This window comes from Gopherus evgoodei, unplaced genomic scaffold (genome assembly GCF_007399415.2).
Source record: "Gopherus evgoodei ecotype Sinaloan lineage unplaced genomic scaffold, rGopEvg1_v1.p scaffold_33_arrow_ctg1, whole genome shotgun sequence".
NCBI classification, from domain to species: Eukaryota; Metazoa; Chordata; order Testudines; family Testudinidae; genus Gopherus; species Gopherus evgoodei.
Window position 1 is genome coordinate 3463054 of NW_022060005.1, and position 9565 is coordinate 3472618.

Sequence of the window (9565 nt, forward strand, 5' to 3'; positions counted from 1 at the left end):
GCAAGGAATAAGAACCCAGGTGTCCTGAGTCCTGTGCAGTGATCTATCCACCAGGCTACACTGCGATTAAAGATTGTGTGAGGCAGGGGTGCTGGAACTATTTTTAGTGGGTGCTGAGAGCCATTGAACCAAACTGTAAACCCTGTGTATGATGGAAATCACTTCAAGGCAGGGGGCGCTCACCACTAATTCCAGTGCCTATGGCATGAGGTGCTGCAATGCTCTGGCCTTGGGGGTGCAGAGAAGCTATGTTAGCTAATTTAGGGTTTTGCACTATTGTAGCAAGATCAGGTGCGTGTGCAAGTCACTTTTAACATGTCTGTACTGGAGCTGTGCACTGAAGCAGCTAGATGAGTATGAGTGAATCTGAATTCATTCCAGACGTCGCTGTGGGCACGAACAGGGCTCCACCATCCCCAGCTATCACGTCCCATAATCCCCACCACCACCACACACACACACCAATAAATATTGTCTGATAGATTCTTTTGATCAGCCCCTTTTGAGACAGCCCTGCCATGGCAGACAGTCTGATTTCATTCATAACCCTGGTCCCCAATATCTCAATCTTCTTTTCCGGATATCGTTAGTGATTAGGGGTTGTTGAATTTGCTGATGAATCTCGGGATTTGTTATAAATTTATTCCATTCAATTCCCACTTTTTCTGAGGTCTTTGATTTTGAAGGCATTTAGATGGCTGCCTGTTCATGGATTCGCTAAATCAATAAAACAAAACAAAACCAATACAACCCAGTATAGACAGCTCCCTGCCATTTGGGATGCACCCCATGTGACATTTTTTGGCAAAAAATGCAGATTTGGGTCAACTGAAGCATTTTGTGAATGTGTTAATTTTGCAAAAAATTGTTTCGATCCAATGAATAAATTAATCCCCTACCCAAACCTGAAACATTGAGTGTTGACCTGTTAAGAAAGGAACTGTTTCCATTTTTCTGATTTAAACAACTCTTCGTTCGCTCAAAATTTCTTTTAATTTTATTCTTTTTTAAACATAAAAAATGGCTCACTGTTTAAACAGACTGGTTTTGTCTGGGGTGGAATAAAATGCTGCATTTGATCAGAAATGCATTTTTCTTTCCTACTTTTCAATTTACTGAAAATTTTTAAAAAATCATTTTGTGATTGACCTGAAACAATGTTTTTTCTTTGATTTTTCAGAATTGCCAGAACCCCCCTGAAACTCCATTATCCACACCAGGGTGACAGATGCAGCATAGAAAGCTGGCGAGATCCCCACTAGGCATTTAGAGCAATCTAGCCTGCCCCGTTCAAAGGTCAGGCTGAGATGACGTCATGGTGACCCGCTCTGAAAGTTACCCCCAACCAGGGTACCACTCTGTGGCCCTTTAAACACAGAGGTCTGTATTTTGTTTGTCAAATAGTTTGTGAGGATCAATCCAGAAACCCCTTTTTTAAATCCAAAATTGTAAAATGAATTGAATTTTTTGTTTTATTTCAAAATTTTTCATTTTTCGCATGTGTCTGCATTTCCCATTCTCACCTTTTTTTTCTTTGTTTTTCTTGTATTTTCCAGTGGAAAAAAAGTTAGAGAAAGCGGTTTTTCTGCCTCCAAATTGCTCTCACTTGATTCTCATTCCTCTTCCGGAGGGGGAAAAAAGATGAGAAAGTTAAATAGCAAGAGAACGTAGGAAAAAGGCGCATGCACACACGCACCAACCCCCTTTGATCCCCCTCGAAAACAGAATCCTTGGAGAGGAAAACATTTTGAATTTCAGATTTTTTTTCATCCTTAAAAAAAAAAAGGAAAGAAAGATTTTTCATGAAAAAAATGTCATTCTCGGAATGGAATGAAAAATTAAAATTTGGACCAGCCAGACTCTGAAACCCCTGAAACCAGATTCCCTGGCTGGTTATTTGCCTCTTTCTTTTAGGGTCAACCAGTGACTGCTGGGCCCTTCCTCTTTAATGCTCATCGTTCTTTAAAGAAAGTTTAAAGGGGCTGGTTCCCCTTTTGGTCATCCTGCTGTAAAGGAGTCCCAGCCGTGTAGGCCAGTGGTGGAGAGAATCCCATTCACTGTTACAGACTAGGGACCGAATGGTTAGGAAGCAGTTCTGCAGAAAAGGACCTAGGGGTCACAGTGGATGAGAAGCTGAATATGAGTCAACAATGTGCCCTTGTTGCCAAGAAGGCTAACGGCATTTTGGGCTGTATAAGTAGGGGCATTGCCAGCAGATCGAGGGATGTGATCATTCCCCTCTATTCGACATTGGTGAGGCCTCATCTGGAGCACTGTGTCCAGTTTTGGGCCCCACACTACAAGAAAGATGTGGAGAAATTGGAAAAGAGTCCAGCGGAGGGCAACAAAAATGATTAGGGGGCTGGAGCACATGACTTATGAGGAGAGGCTGAGGGAACTGGGATTGTTTAGTCTGCAGAAGAGAAGAATGAGGTGGGATTTGATAGCTGCTTTCAACTACCTGAAAGGGGGTTCCAAAGAGGATGGATCTAGACTGTTCTCAGGGGTACCTGATGACAGAACAAGGAGCAATGGTCTCAAGTTGCAGTGGGGGAGGTTTAAGTTGCCTATTAGGAAAAACTTTTTCACTCAGAGAGCGGTGAAGTACTGGAATGGGTTACCTAGGGAGGTGGTGGAATCCCCTTCCTTAGAGGTTTTTAAGATCAGGCTTGACAAAGCCCTGGCTGGGACGACTTAGTTGGGAATTGGTCCTGCTTTGAGCAGGGGTTGGACTAGATGACTTTCTGAGGTCCCTTCCAACCCTGAAATTCTATAGAGAGGAGACACACTATGGCCACTCACCCCCTGTAGCACATTTTTCCTCTTGTGATTGCAATCTGAGAACATATCCCATAGGACTGGCCCCTTTTCTCCGTCCCGCTGCCCTGCTCCCTGCATGTAGGAGAGTCAGGCCTCGAGTGCTTGCTGCCTCTATCTCCCGTTTGCCCTGCAACTGCCCCATCCCACCCTGGGCAACTGCAACAGAACTGCTTGAGGCCGCGTCTGCTCTACAGCCCCTGCAGCAGCACATCTATGGCGCTTCAGCTGGGATGCTGTAGCACTGTAGACGCTGCCTATGGTGACGAAAGGAGATTTTCCAGTGATGCAGTAAATCTGCTTCTCTGAGAGGCAGTTGCGAGGTGGATGGAAGAATCTTTCTATCAACCCAGCTGCATCTCCACGGGGGAGGCGGGGGTCGATCTATGTGTGGCCCTCAGGGCATGAAATCTGTCATGGGGGAGTCACAGAGGGTGACGGTGCTACGGGCTGCAAGAATTTGCCCCGTGAACCCTTTATTCCTGGTGATGATGCATAAAAAGGAAAGAACCCAGCACTTCTCTTCCATCCCAGGGTTGGCAGTGAGAAAAAAGATTTTATTGCTAGGAAACAGAGCCCCTGTGATTGCAGGGCACTGTAGGGTGACGAAATGGCCACGTTTGAAGAGTCCCTTTTAGGATACATCAGTACTAAAGCTGGAAGTATGCTTTCCAGCATGGGGTTTTCAGAGGTAGTGAGCCCATCGGGCCATCCTGGAGGGTCTCGGTCTAGAGGCCCCTGGGCTGTCCTGTGGGGGGGGGGTGCCTCTGGCCCAGAGGACCTCAGGCCATCCTGGAGGCCTTCTCCCAAGTGAGCAATGTGAAGTGGAAGTGCCAGGTTCCCCTCTCCTCTCCTCTCCCTGAGGAGGGGATAGGGCAGCCTGGCGCAGGATCTCAGTGGCAACTGCTCATGGCGTGCTCCCTGTGTGCTCCCTGTGGTGCTTGGAGAGCGATGAGTGGACACTGAAGCCTTTCCCACACTGCCCACACCTGTAGGGCTTCTCCCTGGTGTGGGTGCGCTGGTGCCGTGCCAGGTCGGAGCTCTTGACAAAGCCCTTCCCGCAGTGGGGGCAGGTGTAGGGCCACTCGCCAGTGTGGGTCAGGCGATGCTTGGTGAGGTGGGCACTCTGGGCAAAGCACTTGCCACACTCGGGGCAGGCATAGGGCCGCTCACCGGTGTGGACACGCCAGTGCCGCTCCAGGTGGGAGCTCCAGGCAAAGACCTTCCCGCTCAGGCTGGGGTCCTAGGGCCTCTGAACCCTGAAGCAGCTCCGAGCTCTCCCTGAAGCAGCCACATGCCTCCTCCTGGTGGGCTCTCCGGGGCTTGGACCCCAGCCTGCAGTCCTGGCACTGGGGACCCTGCTGCCATTGTGGTGGCCCCGAGCTCTCCCCAGCACCCTGGCTGCAGTGGCCATGTTTCCCCTCCTGCTGAGCTTTCCTGGGCTTGGCCGGGTTCTGCTTGTGAGGTTACTGGCGCTGCCTGATGCTCCCAGCTGCGTGAGTCCGTTTGTGTTGCGTGAGGTCAGAGCTGTCCCCGAAGCCCTTCCCACAGTGAGGGCAGCGGAAGGGGCGCTCCCCAGTGTGGGTCCGGCAGTGCTTGGTGAGGTGAGCACTCTGGGCGAAGGCCTCCCCACACTCCCTGCACCAGTAGGGCCGCTCGCCGGTGTGGATGCGCCGGTGATGCTCCAGGTGGGAGCTCCAGGTGAGGCCTTTGCTGCACTGGGCGCAGCAGTAGGGTTTGTCCTCCAGGTGGCCACGCTGGTGGGCCGACAGGGCTGGGGGGGTTGCCGAAGCGCTTGCCACAATTGCCGCACTTGTAGGGGCACTCGCTGCCGTGAGCCAACTGGTGCTGCTGGAGGTGGGAGCTCTGGGTAAAGCGCTCATCGCACTCAGGGCAGGCATAGGGGCGCTCGCCCGTGTGGATACGCAGATGCCGCTCCAGGTGGGAGCTCCAGATGAAACTCTTGCCACAGTCCTGGCACCGGTAGGGCTTCTGGCCCTGGGGCATCCGCTGGTGAGCCATGATATCCTGCAGTTTCTTGGGGCCGGGCCCCTGAGGGGCAGGTTTGCCCTGTCTCCTCCTTGCCCCTCCCAGCCTCACCCCAGCAGGCCCTTGGAAAATAGCTCCTGAAAATCCTCCCGGCAGCTTCTCCTGTGGTTCCGCTGGCTCAGGGCCTTCCTTCAGGGGATTCTCCTCCTCGGTCTCACTCACTGTCCTATCACCTGCCAAGACAGAGAGAGAATAACCCCACACTCCGCTCCTGCATGGCTAGGTCTCAAAGCACTTCACAAATCCCCATTCCCCAGATGAGGAAACAGAGGCATGGAGTGGGTGTGTGACTTTCTCAAGCTCACCCAGCAGGCCAGTGGCTAAGCCAGGAATGCATCCCAGGTCTCCTAGGTCCCTGTCCAGTGCTCTGACCAGTCGGACACTGCCTGCCTGGAATCCATTCCCTACTCTGGGCGGAAGGAACCTCGGAAAGGGGGGAAACAAACTAAAATAGCTCCCGGGAAATTAGAAAAATCACGGGCTGAATCCCCCAAACCCTTGCCCAGAGGAGGGGACCAATTCTGCCCCCACACTCCATCCAAGCCCTCAGAGGGGAGGGCATCACAGCCAGGTGTTGTCAGGCTGGGTGCGAAGCTGTGAGTGACGCTCACCAGGAAGCTATGATGCCTGCTGCGCACAGTCCTGACCTGGGGGAGCAGTGGCAGAGCCGGGGACACTGCTGGGGCCTGGGTGGGCCCAGCTGTTTATTGTCCAGTTGTTATAGTTGATCCCTCACCTGTACCAGATGCTGCTAGGATCTCCCTCTCCTTGAAGCCTCTGCGACGCCGTTCCAGTCGGGAGATCACCTCTGTTTTCAGGAAGGGGAATTCTGTGGGGGGGGACTCAGGCAAGGGGGGGGAACAGAGCTCATTAGACAGCGGCCCCCTCTCCTCGCCTGCTGCCAGTGGGGCTGTGATCACTGTGACCCACAGCTCCTCCCTGGAAGGCTATGGGGCTGCATGGGGGTTACCCAGCTCTTTCCATGTGATAAGATGCACATGGAGAGAAGCCACATCTACCTCAGGGGATTTATTTGGCCCAGCCACTAGAGAAGGACAGGTCCCCATGCACAGTGAGCACCACACAGCTGGGGTTTCCCTATTCCCCGACTGAATGGCAGCTGGGTTGCTCACTCCCCCGGGACTCTTTGACCAGCCTTGCCCCGTACCCCCAGGGCCAGGTCTGCATCTGCAGAGTCCCAAGCACCCGTTATGCTACAGTGTCATCAGCCCTTGCGATTGTCTCACAAGTCTCACATTATTCAGGATTTGACCTCAAGCCCTAGTTGCTGGAATCGTGAGATTGTGCCGGAATCTCAGGCTTCACTACAAAAAGAGATATGAAAGATGTAAATTTCTAGCCCAGGTGGTGAGGGGCATTGACAAACTATCACTTTCAATTCTCAGGAGGTTTCCTGGTCCTGCTGGCAGGCTAGTGGGCGCTATAGGGAAGCATGTGAACTGAGTCTAGCAGCAGTCAGTCTGCAAAGACCCAGCACAGAGCAAGGTGGGGTGAATTGTGTCAAATTGCCTCAGGAGCAGCCTGTTTTCTCTGTGTGTGTTTTTGGTTCTTGTGCATTTCAGTTCTGGATTCTAAGCAACCAAGTCCTGTTGCTTCCAGCTAGAGTGGATTACGTTTCTCTCTCGCTTCTTTGCATGTAAGCCAGCCAGGAACGCAACAGGCAGCTGCAGAGAACAGTTAGAAAATGTGACCCGAGTGTGATGCTAACGGCTCAAAAACCAGGAGGTGAAGAAAAAAAGCCCAACATTTTTATGTTTTCAATCTCATGATTTCAAAGCCAATCTCATGATGCCAGGGGTCTGATTCCAGGAGTTTGGCTGCAGTAACAACACCCCCCCCAATGGTCATCAGAAAGGACAAGCCACGTTTTTTAACCTCAGCCCCTCTTTGTGCTGGTGTGGGATCCCTGGGAGACGCTGTGGGGAGGCCGCTGGGGCAAAGCGGATGGACAGTGCCCCCTGGAGGGGGTCTGGTGATCACACACCAGGGCAGGTTATTGTGACTCCAGCGTAGCACAAACAATAGGGCACTAGCCCACCCCAATCATGCCTTGAGACTGGACCCTCCCTGGGGATGGGAAATAATGTGAGTGACATGAGGCTCATGGTCATAGGACATAGGAGTGAAAGGGACCTCCTGGCTCCTTGAGTCCCCAGCTACCTCTGACAGCCCTGTCATATCGTCCCGTTCAAGCTACAGCTTCAAACTAGCTGTTCCTGAACCTCTCTCCTCTGATGAGTGATGCTAATTTCCAGCCTCAGTTTACTCCTGGCCAGTTTATCCCCATTTGTTCTTGTGCCGACATGGTCCAGTTGCATTAGCAGATCTTCCCTCTCCCTGGAGCTCACCCTCCCCTCCAAGTGAGAAGCAGCCCTCTCTCAGTCTGTGTCTAGCTTGGCTGAACAAGCTGAGCTCATCCATGCTCCTCTCGTGAGCCGACTCCGCTGCCCTGGGCATGCAGAATTCCACTAGCAGGGGCCGGAGAGGGGATGGTCTCTCTCACGCTGGCATCTGTGGACTATGGGGCTGATCCCGCTGAAATCTAAAGGACCCAGACCCTGAGCAGCGCTTCAGAGACACCCCCATCCCTCATGTCCGAACGCCTGAGGGGACAGGAATCCTCACCCAGTGACATTAGGGTGTTGTAGCTTTCTTGCATGACGTCCCTGTACAGGGCTTTTTGGTGAGGATCCAGCAGGACACACGGCTCCATGGTGGAATACACAGCCACCTCCTTGCCAACCACCAGCCCCTGGAACAGCCAGAGACTCTCACTCAGAACCTGCTGTCCTAGCCACACACATGCACCCCCACTCCCCGAGTTCATCCATGGGCCCCACTGCCCCACCTTCTGGTGATACCTAACGAATAGCATTCTGAAAGGCAGCATGACCCAGGGGATAGTCTTCTACCCTGGCTCTGCCACTGGTGCCCACAGCCCAGCCATGTTGCCGCTTCATGCCTCAGTTTCCCCATCTGTAAAAGGGGAAGAATGACCCTAAGCTCCTTTGTAAAGCACCTGGAGATCTGTGGATGGAAAGCGTGACAGGAGAACTCATGCTATTAGTATCTCACCCTCATCCTCCTCCGCCTAGCCCTAGCCTTTAACTCAGGGGCATTTCCATTGCCCACAGAAAACTGCTGCTTTAGCTAGCACTCTTCGCAGTCACCCCTGAGCTTGACGTTGCTCAGCCGGGCATGGAGGATCAGGCACAGCCATCCTAGTGAGGCGCAGATGATCTGCCATTGCCTGTCCAGGATGAGGGGTTCCCAGATATCTTTCCCCACTGCAGAGTGTGAAGCCATTGGTGTCTTGGCTACTGCCATGGCAGGCCTCTGCATTGGGGGCGGCTGGTTCTCCTCTCCCTGGAATGCCAGTGCCATGCTAGACAGGTTTTGCTGGATTTACCCCCTTCCCCCTGCCTGTTTGCTGCTCCTCCAGCCTCTGGATGGGCCATGCTCAATCTCACAGCCCAGCCCACAGGAGGAGGGCAGGATCCAGAACGTTATCCTGAGGGTGAGCAGGGGGAGGTTTCAGAAGGGGCTTTTGGTCAATTTCTCACCCCAGTTTCCCCAGGGCCTTTCCCTGCAGACAGACGATTTAGACCCACAGATGCTGGGAAAACCCTGGATCACTTTATTCCAGCAGAGACTCAGCCCCTCTCACCGGGACCAAACCTCCCAGACTTTGGTATCCCCCTCCCAGGCACAGAGCCCCCTAGCCAAGTGCAGAACCAAAGCAGCCGCTCTGGGGGGTCCCCCTGACACTGTCCCCAGGGCAGCGCATCCCCCCAGCAGCGCGGGGACCAGGCAGAGGCAGGAACTGGCTTTTCCTCTCCCTGCTCCGCCCCTTCTCCCCAGGAAAGTCAATGTGCCCCGGGGTGCTGCAGGGAGTGGGGCTGGGCAGGGCTGGGAGCCGGGACCTCCCCCCCACTGATCGCTCCTGCTGCCCCTGCCAGTCTCTGCCCCTGTCTCCCTCCTGCCCCCTCCCCTCGGGCTGGGAGACTGGGTGCCTGGCCCGGCCCGGGTCGTTCGCTCCCCGGAGCAGGCTCGGCTCCTGCAGGCGCTCAGGGGGGCACAGCCTGGGGTGGGGGTCAGGAAGGGCAGCAGCTCTGGGACTCGCAGACCCCCGCCCCCCCGGTGCAGAGCTGGGGCGAGGAGGGGCCGTCGGTGCAGAGTCACTTTCCTGCCCGGCCCCAGCCCTTCCCCCGGGTCTCGCCCCTCACCTGCAGGCTCCGGCTCAGGGGCTGCTGTCGGCAGAGCCCGGGGCTGCCCCAGGGGCTGGTTCCAGCCCCCGGAGAGAGTCCCCCCGGCTGGGCACCGAGGAGCGCTAGGGAAGGGCTCTCCCCGCACACACCCCGCTGGGGAGCAGCACCGGCTCAGCCCGGGCTGCAGGTTCTGTGCCCGGGAAGCTCAGCTCCCTCCCGGCGGAAGAGAATGCAAGGGGGGCAGAGGAGGAGGAACCAATTTCCCCTCCTTGAACAGCAGCCACTGTCCTCTAGTGGCAACAGCTCCTCCACCCCGGCCGCTCCAGCGAAGCCAGCCCAGGGGGCTGAGCGGTTCCCAACCGTGCCACTAGGCTCCGTATCCTCAGCCACTCTCCTGGGACCCAGACAGAGCAGCCCAACTGGCTCGCAGCTGGCTGGGTCAAGTCTGGAAGCAAGAGCGAACCTCCCTG

The 9565-nt window shown here is 54.4% G+C and overlaps 2 protein-coding genes across 2 annotated transcripts; both read right to left on the reverse strand.

The window, feature by feature from the left end:
• Nucleotides 1-2754: 2754 nt before the first annotated feature.
• Nucleotides 2755-4231, reverse strand: LOC115641120 (zinc finger protein 239-like). Its single transcript, XM_030544219.1, has 2 exons — nt 4214-4231; nt 2755-4060 (listed from the first exon to the last, which is right to left on the reverse strand). The coding sequence occupies exons 1-2, from the start codon at nt 4229-4231 to the stop codon at nt 3725-3727; spliced, it is 354 nt and encodes a 117-aa protein (XP_030400079.1). The 3' UTR covers nt 2755-3724.
• On the reverse strand, nt 3962-9298 carry LOC115641029 (zinc finger protein CKR1-like). Its single transcript, XM_030544143.1, is given in 5 exon segments — nt 3962-4589; nt 4591-5039; nt 5603-5695; nt 7513-7639; nt 9114-9298. Coding segments are annotated over 4 exon segments (936 nt in total). The 5' UTR covers nt 7601-7639; nt 9114-9298; the 3' UTR covers nt 3962-4283.
• Between the last annotated feature and the right edge of the window lie 267 nt (nt 9299-9565).